Here is a 24,540-nt window from a genome sequence, read left to right on the forward strand (position 1 = left end):
CAGGAGTGTTAACGCTCTGAAAAAATGAACATCCTTTACATATTTAGAGTAAACTGAGGCATAGAAAGTTTGTCCATTGAAAGATAAAACCCAGATTTTTAGACATAAAACAGTTCAGAATTCCTATTTCTAGTTCCTTAAAATACAAATTACGTACTATCTTTAATGCCTCCATGTATTTTATCAAACATTAGTAAGTTTACAATTACAGTTTAAGTTGTATGCCCAAATATTGTACGACAGGCAAAGCCTGTAGGTTTTCTATTGTATTTTAAAATAACTGGAATATTTAATAGGAAATTAAGTGAAATGTAATCATTTTGCTTTAAAGCAATTTTTTTTTAAATAAATGAGTTTGAGGACAGTTCTGGAAATTTTTGCCTTGAATGTATTTCTCCAGCAGGACTTTATAAATATCAGCTTCATATGCCAACATTAATATGAGGGCTATAATTCTTTCCTTAGATATCTATTTGCCTTCTAGTCCTCTTTTCTCTCAAGATCTCTCTTAATGACCTGAGCTGGTGATTCAGTAAAAACAAAGTGTTAAGGTTTTGTGCAAGTACAAAATGGTTAATGTTGGATTCAGTCAATTAATCTCTAATACTAACTTGCTTAATTAAGCTAAGATCAAGAAGTATGAGGAAGAATTTGAAACATAATATGGGATAAGTAGTCAAATACTAGAAATATGAGAGACTAAAACAAAATATATTATACAACTTAATCCTGAACTCTAGTCTATGCCTCACTCAACTGTTAAGCCAACAGATACCCTGAAACATGGAAGAAGTTACTTCACCTAAGCACACTGGACCAGCATATTATAAGAAACAGCTAATGCCAATTTTAGCTGCCCCAAACGGCTTAGGTTATTTATGTGTGTGTGTATTCTTAAATGGTAAAATTTGAGGGAAGGTTCCCAGATTCCTTTGACAATAGAAGTCATGGATCCTTGCTTCAAACACACACACTCATATGCGCGCGCGCGCACACACACACACTCACATGCGCGCGCGCGCACACACACACACACACACACACACACACACACACACACACACATTCTCTCTCACTCTCTCTCACACGTACTTCTAAGTGTTGATAACCTATTGTAAATCACAGCATTGTTGATTCACTGGGGTTACACATGAGGACACTTTTCATATTGCTAACAAAGACTGGTCACTAAACTTACGAAATAGCCTTTGAAAGTACAAGAAAGTGCAGTGACCATATCCATTCATTCATGTCTCTTTTGCTAGCTTTAATAGTGATCGGCTGATACAAATGTGTCCCTAATCTAGCCTACAAATATTAAAAACAAAAATGTTTAAGTTCTAACTTCTGCTAGCAGTTCATGTAACAGTTTTCAAGTACTACAAAATATTGTGAAGGAAAGCCTGTAATACACCACTATCAAATTCCAATATCCCCAAACCAGCAATGAAATGTCTGAATATGTAATTTGTTGCCTTGAGCAAATTTTAAGAATATAAAGACACAATAGCTCTAACCTTCAAGGTTGGGAAACCAGTATCTCCCAAGAAGTTTGTTTTAATAGAATTGAACATTTAATTTTTTCCTCACAGTAATCAAAGCAAACATTTTATCAGTATTACTCTTGGTATATCAAACTGAATTCCAGGAATGTAAGAAAGTCTGAGTTGGAAATATTATGTAGAAAAAAGGTTGAATTAACAAACACATTACATTTTTTAGTTATTTTTTATAAGTATACATTGACATCTACTTATCTGATAGCAGCACTGCTGGTTTTGAGTTGGTTTTTTTTTGTTGTTTTTTGTTTTTTTTTCCTTCCAGAGGGAATGCAGAATGGCAGTATTATCTTTGGAACAAATTAAGAAGATAGTAACAAATAACAGAAGAATAACTTTTACACATATATTTTTCAAGGGTAATAAATAGATAAGTATATAATTATGGAAAAATACGCCTCAAATATGCTTTTTAAAATTTCTCAGGATTTACTGTTTTGTTTTTCTTATTAAAATATAATGCACTGTCACTGCTATCTCTTCTAGGAAAAACAAACCCTAAGGTTTCATTTTCCTTCTCCAACCAATAGAGTGATATCAAGAGTAAACTTGAACTAAGGTCAACTTGCTTGAGCCAACAGAGAATTCTGTAGTAATTTGATTATTTCACCAATGTACACATATTCTAGGTTATTAACTAGAGACTCACCAGATATTTTGTATCAAAGTGTTATACCCCAAACAGGTTCTCTGATGATTTATCATGCTAGTATAGGAAATCTGAAGGAGTAACAAATGGTATAACATAACCAGACATGCAATACAGAAGGACATGACATAAAAGATACAGCTTGACCCTGGATTTTTCCCTTAGAATAATTCCTTCCATAAATAAGACCTTACTTTTTATTTTTACATACAGACTCATTCTATAAATAGTCTTGGATCATGGAGAATGTTAAAGACATAGCTTAAGAACTCTATACCACATTTTTTTTTTGTAGTCTACTGTCACCCCAGACCACAAAAAACATTCTCCAAGTGGATGCTCAGGTTAGATAAAGATGCTCCTAAACAAATTTACTGAGGCTTAGAATGAATCACATAACTACCTGCAGCAGCAATAGTCTTTTCAAAAATGACTAAATCAAACTTTTAAATATAAAGCATATATAAAAAGGACTATTAAGGATAGTAGAAATACAGGAAAATATGTGTTGCCTTATAATAAAGTTCAATAAATATTCTTTCTGAATCCTATAAACACTACAAGATGTTATAGGTCTATTTGGTTCCCATAAGTTAAAAAAGTCTGATTGCTTTTACATAAATTCCTCCCAATTCTTATCTATTTTCAAACAGATTTTTATTAATGCGTTTCACTAGACTCAGAGATTATATCTCTAACTTCCTTTCAGAAATGTGCTTTTTTGTTGGCTTTACTAAGTATACGTAATTTTCTAGCAAATAAACATGATTTAAATTTTAAGGTTCAAGGTAATTCTAGAAAAAGGTAGACATTTGAACTATCTGCTTTTCTATATTCCTGTATTTACAAGGCCTAGCATCCACTGTGGTTTCCTTCTTATCAGTTATCGCACTTTCAATAAATAGTAACTGTAGTACAAGTTACGTATATTAAAGATTTCAAAATTCCTCAAAATTTCACAACACTACAAAGTCATTAATATCTGATTTTACAGAATATGAGTATTAGTGTTATGTAATTTTTTTGCTATTGGAAAAGAAATACAACTTATTTTTTCTATCTAAATTAAACCCAAGCTCCATTATCAGTTCTCAAGATAGTATCTAAAATGTACATTCCTAAAGAAAGGTAAAGCTGTTCAAGGGCTGAACTAGTCCAATACAGGATTAAAGGTTATTTATTTGTTATTTTTTGTCTTGGTTTGTTTCTTGTGTTTTGTGTGTGTGTGTGTGTGTGTGTGTCTGTGTGTGTGTGTGTGTTTTCCTTTTATATCCCTATATTAACCCCCTGGTTTTCTTGGATTAGATAATAATTTAACATTGTAAAAATTAATTTCAGAAACTATTGTGCTAATATTTAGATTTCAGGAAGGAATCAGACAAAATCAGTTACCTCCATTCATTGTTAGAACAAAAGATAAAATAGCTTACTAACTGATATGAGTTATGAATGTCACTATGACACAAAATTTGCTGTGATTTGCTTATTTGGCTACAAGTGCAGTATTTTTTCATGTATGATACCACACAGCATTTCCAACTTGTAACGCGAAACTCCAGCTCACGAAGAGTGTACTGTGTGACTTGAAAAAGTCTGATTGTAACTAAGTAACAACCTTTCCCCTGAAAAACATGAACAAAATCCATTGGGAAATCAGGCACAGACGGTATTTATCGGTTTTTCTTCCTTTCCTCCTGTGGTTTTGTTTCTCAAGACATACAGACGCATCCAACAGAACCCACCACTTGTTACAAAATGACACAGCTATTTTTGTCCTTTTCTTTTTCTTTATCTTTTTCTCGAGGTTCCTTTCGTTTACGTTCACTATTCCCAGATTGTCTTCCACTTGATGGAGAGGCTTGTGCTGGCTGGCTTTGCTTTAAGAAAAATAAACAGGAAGAAATTACCTCAACTTTCTAAGGTGCTTAATCATAGTTATCTAGAAAGAAAAACCATAAGAGTGAAAGGAATCATTAATAAAAAAAAGTTATTTGGTCACAGACTTGTTATATGGTATCTGAGTAACTGCCTCTATCATTTTAGATAGATCTAATTAATGTATTAATTATTATAAGTAAAAGAATTTTCAAACAATAAATAATGTGGAGGATTATATTCCCTGAAGCCTCAATTCAAGAAATATTTGTTAAAGTTTATGTTAAAGAAATTGACAACTTTTGGTAAACTAAGTTCCCTAAGACCTCATCAAATACTGTAATAAACAGATTTTCAAGGAGAAAAAAAAAAAAAATCCTGAGAACTTTGAGTGTGAAATAAGTGTATTCTGTCAAATAAGAAAATGTTTTTAGTGAAGAGCTAGTAAAAATATACCAGGTTTTAAATTTTAACCTTGGAGTAATCAATATTTGAACTAGGAATATAAATACTTAGTTTAATGGAGACCTCTATGTTTAAAATTTCACCAGACCTTAAAGAGCATCTTATCTTCTTTGTATCCTAAGTCAGAGGAAGAGTTCTGGCATGGTACAGTTAAACATAAAAAAAGGAGAATTTTTTTCATTTTCTCATTTTTCATAAATCTCAATAAAATGAGATTTAACATCACATTTGCAGTGCTTAAAATGTTTAACTGGGAAAAGTGAAAAGTGGAAATGTAATAATCTTTGTTGAATACTTAGTACATGTCATACATTGGCTTAAGTACTAACCTTATTTGTCCTTAAACAGAAATCTAAGAGTTAAGCATTATCTTTTATTTTCAAGATAGGGAAAATGAGGCTGAGAGAGGTAGGGGACTTTGATCCCCCTAGTAAGGGGATACAGAAGCAGGAAATGCAATCCATGTCTATCTGGCTCTGAAGTCTACCCTGTTACCAGTAGTATTTCATACTGCCCTGGAATTTTTACAGAAGACTTTGTTCCAATTGGTTGATATTCTTTGGAGCTATTAACAACTTAAATTTGATTCAATTGCAGCAAAAATAATAAAATGCCTAGGAATAAACTTAACCAAAGAGATGAAAGACCTATACTCCTAAAACTATAAAACAACGATGAAAGACATTGAAGATGACACAAAGAAACAAAGACATTCCATGCTCACCAATTGGAAGAATAAATATTGTTAAAATGTCTATACTACCCAAAGCAATCTACAGATTTAATGAATTCCTATCACATACCAACACCATTTTTCACAGAACTAGAACAATCCTAAAATTTGTATGGAACCACAAAAGACATCAAATAGCCAAAGCAATCTTGAAAAAGAAAAACAAAACTGGAAGCTTCACAATTCTAGACTTCAAATTATATTATAAAGCTGTAACAATCAAAACAGTATGATACTGGCACAAAAACAGACACATACCTCAATGGAACAGAACAGAAAATCCAGGAAGAAACCCACAGTTAATATGGTCAACTAATCTTTGACAAAGGAAGAAAGGATATATAACAGGAAAAAGTCTCTTCAACAAATGGTGTTGGGAAAATTGGACAGCTACATGTAAAAGAATGAAACTGGACCACTTTCTTACACCATACATAAAATAAACTCAAAATGGATTAAGGACCTAAATGTGAAACCTGAAACCATAAAAATACTAGAAGAGAGCACAGGAAGTAATTTGTCTGCCATAACAACATCTTTCTAGATATGTCTCCTGAGGCAAGGAAAACAAAAGCAAAAATAAACTATTGGGACTACATCAAAATAGAAAGCTTCTGCAAAGCAAAGGAAGCAATCAAACTAAAAGGACCACCTACTGAACGGGAAAAGATATTTATAAGTGATTTATCTGATAAAGGGTTAGTATCCAAAATATATAAAGAACTTACAAAACTCAACACCAAAAAATCCAAATGATCCTATTAAAAACTGGGCAGAAGACATGAACAGAGATCTCTCCGAAGAGGACAAACAGATGGTCAACAGACACATGAAAAGATAATGACAACGACTCATCAGGTAATGCAAATCAAAACCACAATGAGGTATCACCTCACACCTGTCAGAAAGGCTAAATTAAAAAAACATAAGAAACAACAAGTGTTTTCAAGGATTTGGAGAAAAAGGAACCCTTGTGCACTGTTGGTGGGAATGAAAATTGGTGCAGCCACTGTGGAAAACAGTATGGAGGTTCCTCAAAAAATTAAAAATAGAAGTAACCTATCCATGATCCAGTAATACACTACGGGGTGTTGACCCAATGAGTACAAAACACTAATTCAAATGTATACATGCATGCCTATGTTTACTGCAGCATTATTTACAATAGCCAAATTATGGAAGCAACCTAAGGGTCCATCAGTAGATGAATGGACAAAGAAAATGCCATAGGAGCGCATGGGTGGCTCAGTGGGCTAAGCATCTGACTTCGGCTCAGGTCATGATCTCATGGCTCGAGTTCGAGCCCCATGTTGGGCTCTGAACTAGCAGCTCAGAACCTGGAGCCCGCTTCCAGTTCTGTGTCTCCCTCTATCTCTGCCCCTCCCCCACTCACACACTGTCTTTCTCAAAAATAAACATTTTAAAAATGTGGTAGATATATACAATGGAATATTACCCATTAAAAAAATGGGAGTACCTGGGTGGCTCAGTTGATTGAGTGTCCAACTTCAGCCCAGGTCATGAACTCACGGTTCACGAGTTTGAGCCCCGCATCAGGCACTGTACTGACAGCTCAGAGCCTGGAGTCTGCTTCAGATTCTGTGCCTCCCTCTCTCTCTCTGCCCCTCCCCAGCTCATGCTCTATCTCTCAAAAATAAATAAAAACATTTTAAAAATGAAATCTTGGGTTGCTGGGTGGCTCAGTCGGTTAAGTGTCCAACTTTGCCTTAGGTCATGATGTTGCAGTTCATGAATTCGAGCCCCAAAATGGGCTCTGTGCTGACAGCTCAGAGCCTGGAGCCTGCTTTGGATTCTTTGTTTCTCCCTCTCTGTCCCTTCCCTGCTCATGCTCTCTCTCAAAAATAAACATTTTTTAAAAATTAAAAAAAAATGAAATCTTACCATTTGCAATAACATGGATGGAGGTAGAGAGTACAATACTAAGTGAAGTAGGTCAGAGAAAGACAAATACCATATGATTTCACTCATACATGGAATTTAGGAAACAAAACAAATTAACAAAGAAAAACAAAGACAAAACAAAATACTCTTAACTACAGAGAACAAAGAGATGCTTCCCAGAGGAGAGGGGGATGGGGGAAATAGGTGAAGGGGATTAAAAGAACACTTAGCTTGATGAGCACTGAGTAATGCATAGAATTGTTAAATCACCAAATTGTACACCTAGAACTAATAGAACACTATGTTAACTCTATTGGAATTAAATTTTTTAACTGAAAAATCTTGCCCTCAGAATCTCAGGAAAAATAATTTTACTAAATAAGAAGTATATTAAGATAAACACAAACTTAGGACAATGCCATAAAATCCACAGGTGCTAACATGCTAATGTAATTGAAGAATCAATACCTAATTTAAAATACTTATCTTGGCACGAATCCTAGCTTTTACCTGGGCCTGTGGAGAAGCAGAAGCAGCAGCTGCTGCTGCTTGTTCCTGTTCCTGATAATATTGAGAAGCCCGTCTATCCTCCTCTTCTTGGAGTTTCTTTGCTAGTTCCAAATCACTGATTCCTTCGGGTATTTGTTCCCAGTTGATCTCTTGGCTCTGCTGTTCTTGTTGTAGAGATAATGCCATAAGATAGTCCTAAGAAATTAAATTATAAACCTCTTTAGCTTTGAGATTTCACTCAAGAACTGGTAAGTGTAAATGCAGAGGTTGTACCTACAAAACTATGAGAATGGCTTTTAAAAAACATACCAGAGCTTAAATATATATAAAAATTAAAGCTATCTAAGTGTTGAGAGCTACAATTTCAGTGATGCTGCCGTTGTTCTAAATATTCTTGGAATTCATTTAAAATTATTTCTAGAAGCAGTATATAAAGCATTCAAGAAAGCTTTAAAAACAACTCCCCTAGGGGTGCCTGGGTGGCTCAGTGGGTTAAGCATCCAACTCTTGATCTTGGCCAACTCTTGATCTTGGGTCTTGAGTTCAAGCCCTGCATTGGGCTCTGCAATGGGCATGAAACCTACTTAAATGAAAGCAAAACAAAACAAAACAAAACAAAAAAAACAATTCCCTAAAAACCAAAACCAAAAAAAAAAAAAACCCTCACCAAACTCCCCCTATGGGTGCCTGGGTGGCTCTGTCTAGAGCATGCAACTCTTGATTTTGGGGTTGTGAGTTCAAGCCCCATGTTGGGCATGGAGCCTACAAACAAAAATAAAATAAACCTTGCCCGGTTTATGAAAGAAACACATCTGCAGAAAACTGAAACAAAATAAAAAAGCATAAATAAGTTAAAATTGCCATATCATTATGCAAAGATAACTATTATTAACAATTGATATATATCCACCTAGCTTTTTCTACATTAACACACAAACTCCACCACATCTTCCAACCCCCATTTAATGTCAAAAAACTTTTTTTTAAAATAAGAATTTCCCCAAATCATTTACTAAATGGTCTTCCAAAACATGATTTTTAAAGCCAACAGTTTTCGAACATACAGGCATATTCAATTACTTAAACACCTCTTCCTCCCATCTCCCACACACCCAAATTATTTCCTCTGAGAAAAAGTGATGCATCTTCGGCTGAAAGTTGTATAATCTGGAGCGCCTGGGTGGCTTAGTTGGTTAAGCACCCAACTTCAGCTCAAGTCATGATCTCATGGTTTTTGAGTTCAAGCCCCATCTTCGACTCTACTGATAGTTCAGAGCCTGGAGCCTGCTTTGGATTCTGTGTTTCCCTCTCTCTTTCTCTGCCCCTCCCCCCTTGAGCACGTGCACATACACTCTCTCTCTCTGTCCTTCAGAAATAATAAATGAGTAAACTTAAAAATACTTAACACCCACATTCATTAAGAATTAGTACTGAATGAAACTTGACTACTCTGTTTATCTCTCCCAGTCTATCCTCAAAATAAGAGAATATTAACCACCCACAGAAGATATCTAAAAGGTGGTTATCTGTGAAGACCTTGGACTATCTAGCATGAATATCTTACTAATATGAAGAATTTGTCCTTCAAATTTTTCTCACTTCTTCAAACTGCTCTTTGCCAAGTCCCTAGGTCTTAAATCCACTCTTTCCTTGCTATTTCCACAGACAGTATCATGTATCTTTTTTCTCACATCTTACATCTTTACTACTGTAGCAATCTATTGCCTTACCTTCATTCCCTCTGCTGATATTTTTTATATATAGTGTTAGAAAAATCTTGCACATTTCTCAAGTAATATATATATTTTAAATAACCCCATAAAGCTTCTGAAGGAAAATGCGTATGTTGATTATTATAGCTGTTTGGATACTTAACTTCCAAAAGTCCAAGAAAGATTAGCATCTTTGAATCAAGGAAGTATTCTTCTGTGCAACTGCCATTATAGAGGATGACATATAATAATTAATTGGTCAAATATCGGCCTCTGTTAGACTATAGAATTGTGAGGATTGTACTATATGATTTATCTGTGAGTCCCCAGGAGCTTGTTAATAGTACCAGGAATACAACAGCTCAGTGAATATTGGCTAAATGAACAGTCTATCTTATCTACTTAAATTGTTATCAGCATCTGATGTTATCAGCATTAGACTCATGTGCCAACTGTTCAACATGACCAATTTTCTGCCTCAGTCAGGGAAGAAGTCATATCACTGTTATACTTCCAATAGTAAACACTCCTATGGCTCCAAGCCTGCCAACCTATAGCAGACAAAGATCTCATCTGTCTCACTTCTTAATGAGACTTCTACTCACTTGAGCAGCACTTGTTGTAAACGTCTGCTTACCTTGGACTCTAAGACTTTATAAGTTTTACTTTTTACCCACTGCATGCTATCTTCAAGACTCTTTTTTCTACTTTTTCTAACTACCCAAATATATCTTAAATCTGTACTCATCTCATCTCTAGCACCAGTGCTCAGCCATCATCACCTCTTGCTTGAATTGCTAGTCTCCATTTATACCTGTGTAATTCCTATGCATTCTTCACATAGCAGCCTTTAAAAAAGGTAGATCATCTTACTTCCATGTTTAACACTTGCCATATCTTCCCTACAATTAAAATAAAATTCAAACTCTGTACCATGACCTTCACAATTCAATATACACTGGCCTTCTGAACCAAAGTGTAGAGTCAATGTACAACACGTAAAATGATCATTTACCGATTTAGAAAATGTCAGGAAAATTTCACAAGCGTATAAATGAATAAATCTTTAGTTCAAAAGTTTTGGATAAGTGAATTCACATTTGAAAGGAGAATTTTAATTTTTTTTAAGTTTATTTATTTACTTTTGAGAGAGAGAGAGACAGCACCAGTGGGGGAGGGGCAGAGAGAGGAGAGAGAGAATCCCCAGCAGGCTCTGTGCTCTCAGCGCAGAGCCTGATGCAGGGCTCGAACCCATGAAGCTGGGAGATCATGACCTGAGCCAAAAGCAAGAGTCGGAATGCTTAAATGACTGAGCTACCGAGGTGCCCCAAAAGGAATGAGCATTTTAAATGATATGAAAAGAAAGCAAATCTACCTGATCTATCTGATCCTGTTGTCCTCTGTATACGGTTTCAGGATCTGAAGGAGGCCGCAGATGAAATTCTGAGTCACAGAAATTTCCATCACCATCCACATTGTGTAGGCTTTCCCAAACAACTTTTTCTTCCGTAAGAAACCCCTGGTCTGTTACCAGCAAATACAGGAGACCCTTAATAAGAAAGAAAAAAGACTGTTATATGGATCAAAACTGGTTAATATTTACAGGAAATTTCATCATCTGTATGTTTATAGCATATTAATGATTCCTAGTAGTTAGATATAGTAAACAGCAGACAAAGTAGATACCTTATTTGTTCACTGAATTAAGTCAACCTGGGTTTGAATATAGTTCATAATTGGTATACTGTAGTATAATGACATTTGGGAAGCCGCTGGCAAACTCAACTACCACATGACTTATAAATAGCCTTTGGGGGTATATAATCTCATTTTATATAACAGAAATATAATCTACAAGTTCCTTAAAAACATATCAGGTAACAAATGTTACAAAGTCACAACAAAATGATATCACATTGCCTGCTTATTAAAAAAATTAAGCTTATGACTAACCTAATTCATACTAATTTTTTCTTTTTCTGCACCATTAGCTGTTCTTCTTTTGTATACCAACAGTACTTGGTACTTATTTCTATTATAGCACTGAATCACACTGTGCCACGATTGTGTTTCCCTGCATCATTCCCGGACTATATTTTTAAATGTCTGTATCTCTGGGCCTAGGGTGGGGTGATCATAAAGTTGAAACCTAAATTTACTGAATTAATTAATGAATTCATTTGTATTTATAGTCACTACCACAGAATTTAGTACCGACTTCTAATTTTTCATACGGATTAGTTCTAAGTCCAATCATATGTAAAGTGTCCCTAGTATTACATATAAGGTTTAGAAGCCATTTTTCCTTCATATATGCCAAGGATATGGCTTTCATTTTACTTGCTCAGGGTTCCCACTGGTTAATATAGTACTTATTACTGCACAAGATTCATGCTTTTCATGTTATTTCATCACAATTAATCTTAGTAATTAAGAAACTCCTTTAAAGAGTTTGGTGGTAGGGTTAGAGAAATCATCGAATAGATCCACAACTATACAGTCAACTCATCTTCCACAAAGCAGGAAAGAATATCCAATGGAAAAAAGACAGTCTCTTCAACAAATGGTGTTGGGAAAACTGAACAGCAACATGCAAAAGAACGAAACTGGCCTCTCTCTTACACCACACACAAAAATAAATTCAAGATGGATGAAAGACAAATGTGAGACAAGAAACCATCAAAATCCTAGAGAACACAGGCAGTAACTTCTTTGACATCAGGCTGTAGGAACTTCTTACTAGATATGTCTCCTAAGGCAAGGGGAAAAAAAAGGAAAAACAAGTAACTGGGACTTCATCAAGATAACAATCTTCTATAAAGTGAAGGAAACAATCAACAAAACTAAAAGGCAACCTTCAGAATGGGAGAAGATATTTGCAAATGACGTATCAGATAAAGGGTTAGTATCCCAAATATATATAGAACTTATACAACTCAACACCCCCCCCCCCCAAAATAATCTGGTTAAAAAATGAGAAGACATGAATAGACATTTCTCCAAAGACTTGCAGATGGCTAACAGACACATGAGAGAAGATGCTCAACATCACTCATCAGGGAAATACAAATCAAAACCACAATAAGGTATCACCTCACACCTGTCAGAATGGGTAAAATTAACACAGGAAACAACAGGTGTTGGTGAGGATGTAGAGAAAGAGGAACCCTCTTACACTGTCCATGGGAATGCAAACTGGTGTAGCCACTCTGGAAAAAAGTATGGAGGTTCCTCAAAAATTTAAAAACAGAACTATCCTACAATCCAGCAATTGCACCTCTAGGTATTTATTCAAAGGATACAAAATACTGATTCAAACAGATACGTGCACCACAATGGTTACAGCAGCATTATCAACAGCTAAATGTCTACTGGTGAATGGATAAAGAAGTTGTGCAATGTATATATATGTATATGTGTATATATATATACACATATACATATATATACACATATATATGTGGAATATTACTGAGCCATAAAAAAGAATGAGATCTTGTCATTTGCAACAAGAAATCACTGAATAAACTCTGAAATTTTATTTATTTAAAAAAATTTAATGTTTATTCATTCTTTTTTTTCTATTTTTTTTTTAACGTTTATTTATTTTTGAGACAGAGAGAGACAGAGCATGAACAGGGGAGGGGCAGAGAGAGAGGGAGACACAGAATCTGAAACAGGCTCCAGGTTCTGAGCGGTCAGCACAGAGCCCGAGGCAGGGCTCGAACTCACAGACCGTGAGATCATGACCTGAGCCGAGGTCGGACGCTTAACCGACCGAGCCACCCAGGCGCCCCATAACGTTTATTCATTCTTGAGAGACAGAGCATGAGTGGGGGTGGGGCAGAGAGAGAGAGAGAGAGAGAGAGAGAGGAAGACAGAGAGTTCAAAGCAGGCTCCAGGCTCTGAGCTGTCAGCACAGAGCCTGATGTGGGGCTCAAACTACAAACCGTGAGATCATGACCTGAGCCGAAGTCAGACGCTTGACTGAGCCACCCAGGTGCCCCATAAACTCTGAAGTTTTTTTAAAAAACTAAATAATTAGTGTTGAACATTTACTATGTGTCCAGCTCTGTGCAGCACAGCTGTTTCTAAAATATGAAATCCATCCTGTTGTCTACTACTAGTTACATCCAAGAGTTAGCTCTACAGAGCTCTGATTAATTTATATGGTCACTAAATTACTCAATCAACATGAAAGTACTCATAAAGAAAAACATTTTGGCATAAACAGTTTAAAGACTTCGCTTTAAGCAAAAATTAAGCCCAGGCTCTTTTTTTTTTTTTTTTTTTTAAATCAAGTAGGTTCCAATTCATCAAATATTTGAAGACCACCATATGCTCAGTATTATGCTAAGTGCTTGAGGATTCATATCATGGAAAGTAATGATCTCTCCTTACTTTGTATTGGGTACCCTTTTTTGTGATTCCATAGAAATGCTGCATTTACCACTATCATAGCACTTTACACATTGAATTGTAGTAGTGTGTCTATTTACTTCTCTGTCTTAATGTATTTCTAGCTCCTTGAGGACCAGAGGCATGTTTTATTCATCCATGCATCCTCATTACTTAACATATTTTTAATGCCCAGTCAGGGTCTACTTTGTCCTAAAATAATTTGATAAAATAATTTAAGAGAAAACCTCAAAGTTCTTTCCAGCCAGTATTCCACTGTTGAATAAATCTGACCCTTCTATACTTGTCACCGTACACTTTAACATATCATTATATTATACAATATTGAGATTTTACAATTTATTTTATGTACATCGTATATTAGAATGGCTACTAACTAGGAAAAGAAACCACAGTCTTACTCTCCAAGGACACTTTAAGATAGGTAAATTCTGGGGGTGCGTGGGTGGCTCAGGCGATTAAGCATCCAACTCTTGATTTTGGCTCAGGTCATGATCTCATGGTACATGAGACTGAGCCCTGCACTGGGCTCTGTGCTGACAGCACGGAGCCTGCTTGGGATTGGCTCTCTCCCCCTATCTCTGCCCCTCCCGCACTCATGCTCACTCTCTCTCTCTCTCTCTCTCTCTCTCTCAAAATAAATAAGTAATCTTAAAAAAAGTTGGTTAAGTGTCTGACTTCAGCTCAGGTCATATTCTCACGGTTCTTGAGTTCGAGCCCCACATCGGGTTCTCTACTGTCAGCACAAAGCCTGCTTCAGATCCTCTATCCTCCTCTCTCTGCCCCTCCCACACTCTCTCTGTCTCTCTCAAAAATAAACATTAACAACAACAACAAAAAAGATGAGTAAATTCTGGGAGGGTTTGTTGAAAGCCATTACTACCCATAGCATATGAATATTTGTAAGCTTAACTAAAATGGTGTCTCTTTCTTGAAATAGATGTCCTGTCTTCTCATGGACCATCAGCCTCAATTTCTTCCTCTTTTAGATCTTGACATGTATCAAAAAAGTCTGTTACTAGTCCCCTGTCAACAATGCTGGTTATTACTCAACAGTTCCTTTATATAATTGCAGTGTAGAATAGCAAAGTATGTATTAATTAGTACTGAATAGTTTAGGCCCATTTGTTCCTGAGAGTCTACAATTAAATCACCATCAAGAGTATTTCTTGCTTATATATCCTAGCACTTTTCTTCATTATCTAGTCAAAGCATTCTTTTCTAAACCTTGACTCTTTCTCCCAATCTTACTCACTAGTCTCTAAACACTAATTTTTAAAAAAACAACAAATACAGGGGCACCTGGGTGACTCAGTCAGTTAAGCATCTGACTCTTGTTTCGGCTCAGGTCATGATCTCACAGTTCATGAGTTCGAGCCCCACATCTGGCTCTGTGCTGACAGTGCAGAGTTTCCTTGGGATTCTCTCTCTCCTTGCTTTCTGCTCTTTCCCTGCTTGTGTTCTCTCTCTCTTTCTAAAAAAAATAAATAAACATTTAAAGGGCTTATGTCTATCATGGGAATACTGCTCAATAAATATCATCATCATTATTAAAAGAAAGAAAATAATGTATACAAGATGCATTTATTAAATTCTTAAATTAGGTATTAATGTATACAATGTATAAGTCTTTTGTTATATGAAAATAATAAATAAATGACATTAGATAATTTTCATAATTTTTTTACCAACGAGGCAATTGGAGTCTGGAAAACAGTATGGAGGTTCCTCAAAAAGTTAAAAATAGAACTTCCCTACAATCCAGCAATTACAGTACTAGGTACTTATCCAAGGGACACAGGTGTGCTGTTTCAAAGGGGCACATGCACCCCAATGTTTATAGCAGCTCTATCGACAATAGCCAAAGTATGGAAAGAGCCCAAATGTCCACTGACAGATGAATGGAAAATGAAGATGTGGTATATATATATATATACAATGGAGTTATTACTCGACAACCAAAAAGAATGAAATCTTGCCATTTGCAATAATGTGGATGGAACTAGAGTGTAATATGCTAAGTGAAATTAGTCAGAGAAAGACAAATATCATATGACTTCACTCATATGTGGAATTTAAGATACCAAACAGATGAACAAAAGGGGAGGGAAGCAAAAATAATAGAAAAACAGGGAGGGAACAAAACATAAGAGAGTCATAAATCTAGAGAACAAATTGAGGGTTGCTGGAGGGGTTGTGGGTGAGGGGATGGGCTAAATGGGCAAGGGGCATTAAGGAAGACACTTGTTGGGATGAGCACTGGGTGTTATATGTAGGGGATGAATCACTGGGTTCTACTACTAAAATAATTTTTGCACCGTATGCTAACTAACAGGGATGTAAACTTGAAAAAAAAAATTAAAACAAACAAAGAAAACTAGGCAATTGGATCACCAAAGACAGAATGAAAAACTATTTTATCTCAAATACCCTGATAGGGGTGCCTGGGTGGCTCAGTCGGTTAAGCGTCTGACTTTGGCTCAGGTCATAATCTCACAGTTTGTGGGTTCAGGCCCCATGTCAGGCTCTGGGCTCTGTGCTGACAGCTCAGAGCCTGAAGCCTGTTTTAGAGTTTGTGTTTCCCTCTCTCTGCCCCTCCCGTTTGTTCTCTCTCTCTCTCTCTCTCTCTCTCTCTCAAAAATAAACATTTAAAATAGCCTGATAAATTAGTTCTATACAGACTATGATTTACTTGTATTAACAACATACATGACAATGTCATCATAATTTGTAAATTGATAAAATAGAAGAAAACTTGTCAAATGTATAAACAAATTAATTATGTAATTCCAGCCTTTAAATATGGTGGAAAGCACTGCCAAATATATTTTAATTTTTTTTTAATGTTTTTATTTATTTTTGAGACAGAGAGACAGAGCATGAGTAGGGGAGGGGCAGAGAGAGAGGAAGACACAGAATATGAAGCAGGCTCCAGGCTCTGAGCTGTCAGCACAGAGCCCAACGGGGGCGGACTGTGAGATCATGACCTGAGCTGAAGTGGGACGCTTAACCAACAAGCCACCCAGGCGCCCCAACACTGCCAAATATTTTTGGTTGACAAGCTTGGATTCAAATTACTTAATGTCTTTGGGCTCTTCTTTTCTTTATTATGAAGTGATATAGAGTAGGTTTAACCAGAAAATTTCTAAGATATTTTATAAATTGAAAGAACTTTACTTCTACTTAACAAGCATCTCTCTCGTCTACAAATAGCTTTCTTATCCATCCAGAGAGGCAGAGCTGTTGAGTGTGGGCTTGAAAGTCAGACTGGAGGTGCTTACACTCTGAATGGTCTCGGGCAAGTTACTTAGTGCCTTTAAGCTTATTCATTCAGTTGTAAAGTGGGAGTAATAACATCGACTCCTCAGAAGCTGTGAAAATTAAATGAGATAATACATGTAAAGTGTTTAGCACAATGCAAGGCACATAATGCTAGTTGAATATAAGATTCAATTCATGAATACCACCTAAATCTATCTCAAAATTTCTGTAGCTATCACCTTTTCCTGTCTCCCATTTAGGAGAAAATCTCTCTGCCTACACTGTAAAATCTATCACCTTAGTCTGTTTCTACATTCCTCACCCCCACCCCCCTTAAAAATTTTTTTTAATGTGACAATTTTTGATGTATCAGCCACCTTTAAAAAAAAAAAAAAACTAGGGCGCCTGGGTGGCTCAGTCAGTTAAGCGTCTGACTGCGGCTCAGGTCACGATCTTGTGGTCTGTGAGTTCGAGCCCCGCGTTGGGCTCTGTGCTGACTGCTCAGAGCCTGGAGCCTGTTTCAGATTCTGTGTCTCCCTCTCTCTCTGACCCTGCCCCGCTCATGCTCTGTCTCTCTCTGTCTCAAAAATAAATAAACGTTAAAAAAATTTTTTTAAAAAACAAACTAAATTTTGGGGTATGTGGGTGGCTCAGTTGGTTAAGCGTCCAACTTTGGCTCGGGTCATGATCTTGCAGTTCATGAGTTCTACCCCACATCAGGCTCTGTGCTGACAGCTCAGAGCTTGGAGCCTACTTCAGATTCTGTGTCTCCCTCTCTCTGCTCCTTCCCCTGCTCATGCTCACACTCAGTTTCTCTCTCTCTCTCTCAAAAATAAACGTTAAAAAAAAAATTAAAAAAAAATTTTTTTAATGTTTATTTTTGAGAGAGAGAGAGAGACAGAGCATGAATGGGAGAGGGGCAGAGAGAGAGGGAGACACAGAATCGGAAGCAGGCTCCAGGCTCTGAGCCATCAGCCCAGAGCCCGACGCGGGGCTCGAATTCACAGCCCACGAGATCGTGACCTGAGCTGAAGTCGGACGCTTAACCAACTGAGCCACCCAGGCGCCCCTAAAAATTTTTTTAAATAACTAAATTTAAAAAATCCTAAATTAATTGAATTTTTACTTCAACGTAGCCTTCTATGGAAAAAGACAAATCCCAGTATAGTCTTAGTCAAAAAGAACAGAGAATAGATTTATTTAATATGGCCTTAGCACTTATTTAGAACTGTATCTCCTCCTAAACTACTTTTTGCTTCTTATCCCTAAATGTAAAGTAAAAATGCAAACAAACAAAAGCCAACCCCAAAAACCCTGGTTTTGATATACTCCAGAGATGTCAGTAATTAAAACCAAGAGGTACAATAAACAGTTATGAATATAAAAGACATGGATATGAAGGCTGACATGGATAAGGGATGATTAAGAGGACGTCACAAAAAAAAAAAAAGAGGGTGTCATGATGGGGAAAGAACTACACAGATGTCATTATATAAACCAAAGATCTAGAAGCCAAGTGATCTATAAACACCCAAGGAATTAGTAGTTTACCTTACTCAAGAGCAAGCAGAATGGAGAAGGATCATAAGAATAAAATGGAATAATTAAATCTTAGGTATATAATTATATATATAAGAATCTAAAAGTCATGATTATATAGACAATATGAAAAGCAAAAGAGACCTACAAAGGTCTGTTTCTACTAAAGAGGTAGTTTATTTACAACTCATTTTTATACTTTCAAATTTCTTGCCTGGATAAAAAAGTCACCTTACTACCTGGAACCACAGGAATGGCACTGAAAGCATCTGCTCTCTCACTAGGGTGGGTCTCTTCCTGCTGCTTTCAGATCCTAATCTAGTTATGCTGATGAAAAGCAAAGATCTTCATAGGATCACATACTCAAAATACGGATTTGCCAAGATGATCTGCCCAGTTTAGTTGTGTACAAGATTAAGTGGTAGTACATGGAGCAAGGTAACATAAGAGATAGCAGAAATTGGGGGGGATATAGGTTACTTGTTCCTGATGGACCTGATGGATGAGGGATGAAGAGTTTAATGAAGGAATCACGGAGAGTGTTATTACAACAAATAACTAACAAGAGCTGTACTTGATTACTTTGCTAGCAACAGGAATAAACAGCAAAGGTACTTGTCCAGGACTCAGTAATGGTAAATCACAAAACTAGGAATGATAAGAGGACTTTCCAGTAACAGGAAGTCAATTAATATCTATGGTTAGGGAAAATGTCATGAGAAGCTATGCAATAAAAACCATAGATCATGTTATGTTAGATAGTTGGGAAGTGTAAGGTCGATTAGTAGACAGTATTCAGGAAAAAAAAAATATCAATTTGACTAACCCATCTATTGTGACTGTGCAATGGCAGAAGGCCTAATAAATAGTCTATGAATATGGAATCATAAAGTTAGTAAAGAGAGAATACTTTGTCGAGGTACAGGTTTTAGAAATATCTATAGTCTTCAATGCTTTACATAGAGTCATCAAAAAGTTTAACCTAACAGAGAATTTGTCCCTGCCTCTATTCAGTGCCTAAAAAAAGGAGTCAGAACAAGGATGAATACTAGAGACATTAAATACTAGAGACATATACCTTCCCTGTGGTCAAATAAAAGTCCTAGATCATATGTCTCTAGAGTTTGAAAGACTTTAAATGAAAAAAGATTTTTACACATCAGAGTTTAGTAAATTCCTAAAGAAATAGTACAATCAATAAAACAATTGTAGATGACAACCTTTCCTAGGTAATCCTTTGCCCTGCCAACACGAACTTCCTCCTTGTAGAGCTTGGTCCGGGGATGATAACGGCATATGATATGACAGGGGTATCAGAAAGCATAAAGACTCTTTCTGCAAATCATAGTAAAAAATAAGCCCCACAAATAACAGAGTTACAGACATGTATGACATTACCAATTTATTATTGGCATTTATATAAATAGTTTAATACACCACAATTTATTATTATAGGCTCCTAGTTATAGACACCATTTATCTGTAGTAGAAAGTATTCTATCCCTGTGTTAAATTTATTTTTTGTTTAAAGTATACCTGGAATTCTGTGGGATCAACTGTATTTATATTATAGGTATTCCAAAGAGTTCACAGGGGTAGGAAGATGAGAAATGATCATTAAATATGAATGCATAAAATGGCCCTAAAATCTGAGGGTCTTCAAAAGTGAAATGTCATGAAGACCTAATGTAGTATTAAAAGCAGCCATATCTTATTTGAAAAAGCAGCTTTATAATTTTTCCTTGCTTATATCCTTATTAGATCAGACTCCCTGGGGCTCAAATTTATAAAGAACTACAGAAATTCTAACAACCCAGGAATTAGTGGTAGAGAATAATAGTTTCAATGCTGAACAGGTTTAATAGAACAAGGTCACAATCTTATATCCTATTTCCTTCTCAAGCTAATGGATGCCATGATGGAGGAATGCCTTTCCTAAACTTTATATTAAGTATTCTATTTTAGGGCTTTTAGCTCTACACCAACAGCCGAAGAAATGTTATAGATTTTGTTGTAAATCAGTTAATCAGCCATTGGGTCAATGAGGAGGGAAAATGTCTCAGACTCTTACAAAGAATGTACTCATTAGGTACTCTGCCAGATGTAAAGCAGTGTCTTATTTATAGACACTCATGATTGGAAAGATAGTTTAATGGGAATACAGGAAATAGGACTGAGAGGAGTATAATGAGACATAAATAAATATGTTCACAGGCCCGTAAGATTCCTAGAAAACACAAAATTTGCATGATATTAAATTAGACTTACTTCACTAAATGTATGTTCCTTCATTAGACCCTGGTTTGAACAAACCATCTATAAAGCCATTTGAAAGACAAATGGGAGACTTGAATATGGCTTGGGTATTAGATAATACTAAAAATAATAGTTAATTTTGTTAGATGCAGTAATGGTACTGTGATTTGAAAGAAAAATGTCCTTGTTTAGACATGTATATTGAAATATAAGCAAAAATACAAAAATAGATGAAAACAGTAAATGTCAAAATTGTTGAAACTGATCAGTATAATAGGCACACATTAAATTAGTTTCATTTTTCTCTAAGTTTTCAGTTTTTCATAATAAAAAGCAAAAACAATGTTACAGTTTCAGTTTGGTGGTCACTATAGTAAAAAAGGGAAAGTAATTATTTCCCTTAGTGACTGGCCACCAAGATTGTTGTTCCAATTTATTTCTTCTGTAAAAACAGAAGAAATACCTTAGTAGAGAATGATGTTCCTCAATTCCTTTGCTTTTCTATTCTTTATTGTACCCACTTAAAGTCCCAAATGTAGAATAATAAACTAGCTACCTTTGCTTTGCCTATACTCTGATGAATACGTCTACAGAAAAATCATCCAGGAGGCATATTCACGTAATAATTACCATCCTCAATTTCTCCGGTTAGAATTTCCCCCCAGGTGCTATAAAGACTATTTCAAACTACCTCCTTCAAATCTGGAACCAAACTTACCTTCTCAGTCTTAGTAAAGGATCGTGCCTTCCAAACAACACAGAAACTAGAAGCATTCAGACAGTAGCTTTCTCTAGTTCCTGCCACCAAATCTATAAATTTACCCGTAGCTGTACTCATAGTCTATTCCTTCCCTCCTTTACAATGAACAGATCTCTTTTTCAATCACGGGTTAATCCCCTTTACCTGTGAAAACTTCTATCCTATCTCACCTTCTTAGGGGCCTTCTAACATCAATTATCTCCTCTCCTGAATCTTCAAGCTTTCTCACTCTATTGAGTCCAAACATGACCAAGTCTCTCACATGAAAAAAACAAAAACAGGGGCGCTTGGGTGCCTTAGTCGATGAAGTGTCTGACATCGTTTCAGGTGAAGATCTCATGGTTTATGAGTTCGAGCCCCGCATTGGGCTCTGTTCTGACAGCTCAGAGCCTAGAGCCTGCTTTGGATTCTGTGTCTCCCTCTTGCCCTTTGCCCCTCCCCTGCTCGCACTCTGTCTCTCTCTCTCAAAAATAAACATTAAAAAATTTTTTTAAAGACACAAAAAACAAAACAAAAAAACCCTCTGGATTCCATATGCCACTACAGCTATGAGCCATTATGTCTATGCTCCCACACAGTTTCAAATAGTTTCCTATAATCCGTTTCTAGTTCCTGACATTCCAATCACCTAACCAATTCAAATTGAGTTTTTCCTGCTACCATTCTCTAAAAGATACCAATGAAATCCATCACCAATGGACAGGTTCCCCCCCAGTGTTCTCATGTTTCTCATCCTCTCAACAGCAGTTAACAAGTGAGATCTCTGTTCTTGAAATACTCTCTCCCCATTGGCTTACATGATACCATACTCTTCAGATTTTCCTTTTCTTTTTTTCTTTCTCAGTCTCCTTTGCTAGTTCATATTCCTTTAGTTGATCCTTAAATGTTGGCACTCCTTAAATCTCTGTCCTAAGCCTTCTCTTTTCTTCTCTTCTGTATTTACCTTGTGAATCTCATCCTTTCCCCAAATTACCATTTATACCCCAAAATTATTCCAGTCTTGAACCATTTACCCAACATTTCCACTTGGAGGAATGCCTTGGAAGCAGCTCTAACAGTTCCAAGGCTGATTTCATGATGTTTCTCTTCTCCTCATCCAGTGTTCTCTGGAACACCACCATTTATCCAGTTCTTCATGCTCAGAATCCAGAAAACATTCTTTCTTATTTTTTATATCGTAATCACCAAATCTGGTTGATTATATCTCCTAAATGTCTATGGAATCTTTCTACTCTCCATTTCTTTACCATCCTCGTCCAAGTCAGTATAACATCTTACTTGGCCCTGCACAATAGACTCCTAACTGAATCCACATCCACACTTGCCTCGAAGTCCAAAGCACCTTAATGTTGTACAAGGGGGGAGGGGGGGGGGCAGGAAGATAACACATCATCTTTGAAACACTGTTTAGCCACAAAAGAAGGTTCCCTGAGAAAAACGTGGAAGCAGAGAAACAGAATGTACACATTCTATGAGTTATCATTATCTCACAGAAATGTATACTTAGTTCAGAAATAGACACATGGTAGAAAGTCTTGAGGGGAGGCATCCCTCCCCCAACCACATAGGAACAGTGGGAATACCTAGCTTGACTAGTAAAGGACTTCTGGTCAGGGACATGGCCTTGATAGAAAAGAGAAAAACATCTACAGTTCCATCTGGAGAGGCTGCATAACCACCACCAATAACAGCCAGAGATCTTATTTTCCCATTGAACTATCTCACTCCTGCTAAGCCAAAAAAAACAAAAAACAAAAAACAAAAAACAAAAAACCACAAAGAACCACTAGACCATCAGGAGACCAAGATGTGTTTCTCTTCTTAACTCAGGACTATATACAAGGTCTGGTACTTACCTATCTCTTTACCCTTATACCATGCCTCTTATTTTCTATGCTTCATACAGGCCTTCTTATAATTCCTTAAAGAGTTCTTTCCTTTCTCAGGGCCTTTGCACACAGGTTTTATATGCTTAGTTAATCCTTTTTTTTTTTTTTGCTAACTGGTTAAACTAAAAGATTCATTTTTCAGTTTAAATGTTACCTTCTCAAGGAAGTTTTTCTTGACATCCCAACTCGGTTCTAAGTCCTGATAAAGGCACCCACAGCATGTTTATGTACCCGTTACATAGTATACCTCAATAGAAATAATAACTATTTGTACAATTATTTAACATATGTTTCTTGACAAACTAGGAGGTGCTTAAATGGTAGGATCCAAAGCTGCCCTGCTCAGGCTGCAGTCCTAGTACCGGCTGAGCACCCAGACAGAATCATGTTTAATAAATATTTGACATAATCAGGCTTGATAGATATTTGTAAATGAATGAAGTGTGGACTTGAAGACATCAGATAAAGCAAGACGACTAAGCACTATATACTACCTAGCAATAATTCTGATTCTGAGGTTTTGGGGCCTTAAATTTCTGAAAAGCATGGATGATTCTGGGCTTGTACCTAGCACACATACGCCTCAAATGTGGGAGCAATACAAATGAATGCCTGCTATAACTAATAAAACAGGAAGCTAGGGCTTTAGAGTATTTTTTTAATTAAAAATTTTAATTCCAGTATAGTTAACACACAGTGTTACATTAATTTCAGGTATACAATATAGTGATTCAACAGTTCCATGTATTACTGCTTAGAGCATTCTTATATAAGCAAACAGAACATTATTTTACACCACTTTGTGCAATCATTGATTAAAGTGTTGAAGGAAATATGAAGACTTGATTTCCGACTTCAAATCAGCTTACTTTCATTTAGAGAAAGAAGGCACATTTGCAGGAAAAGAAAACTGACTGCACATTTAAATCACCTGGGGAGCATTTAAAAAATACAGATGCTTAGGCCCTACCTCCAGACAGTCTGACTTAATTGAATTGGTGATGGGCTCTT

The 24,540-nt window shown here is 36.2% G+C and overlaps 2 protein-coding genes across 8 annotated transcripts in view; one reads left to right on the forward strand and one right to left on the reverse strand.

Annotated features, from left to right (window-relative positions):
* The window catches only part of SLTM (SAFB like transcription modulator), an 81,683-nt gene extending 79,795 nt beyond the window's left edge, over positions 1-1,888 (forward strand). The window contains exon 21 of the mRNA XM_060621057.3: positions 1,825-1,888. Coding sequence (XP_060477040.1) covers positions 1,825-1,873 — 49 coding nt within the window. The 3' untranslated portion in view covers positions 1,874-1,888. The remainder of the gene's footprint in view (positions 1-1,824) is intronic.
* MINDY2 (MINDY lysine 48 deubiquitinase 2) overlaps positions 1-24,540 on the reverse strand; it is an 83,502-nt gene that overhangs the window by 4,160 nt on the left and 54,802 nt on the right. For 2 of the 7 annotated variants that reach the window (XM_060621064.3, XM_078448662.2), the window contains 3 exons: positions 10,781-10,954; positions 7,694-7,888; positions 1,519-4,085 (listed from right to left, as the gene is read on the reverse strand). In XM_060621064.3, coding sequence (XP_060477047.1) covers positions 3,957-4,085; positions 7,694-7,888; positions 10,781-10,954 — 498 coding nt within the window. In that variant the 3' untranslated portion in view covers positions 1,519-3,956. Of the gene's footprint in view, positions 1-1,518; positions 4,086-7,693; positions 7,889-10,780; positions 10,955-24,540 lie in introns of those variants that run through there. The other 5 variants (XR_009606691.3, XR_009606692.3, XR_013556311.2 and 2 more) reach the window with 5 other exon arrangements.

Source organism: Panthera onca, chromosome B3 (genome assembly GCF_046562875.1).
Source record: "Panthera onca isolate mPanOnc1 chromosome B3, mPanOnc1 haplotype 2, whole genome shotgun sequence".
Taxonomy (NCBI): Eukaryota; Metazoa; Chordata; class Mammalia; order Carnivora; family Felidae; genus Panthera; species Panthera onca.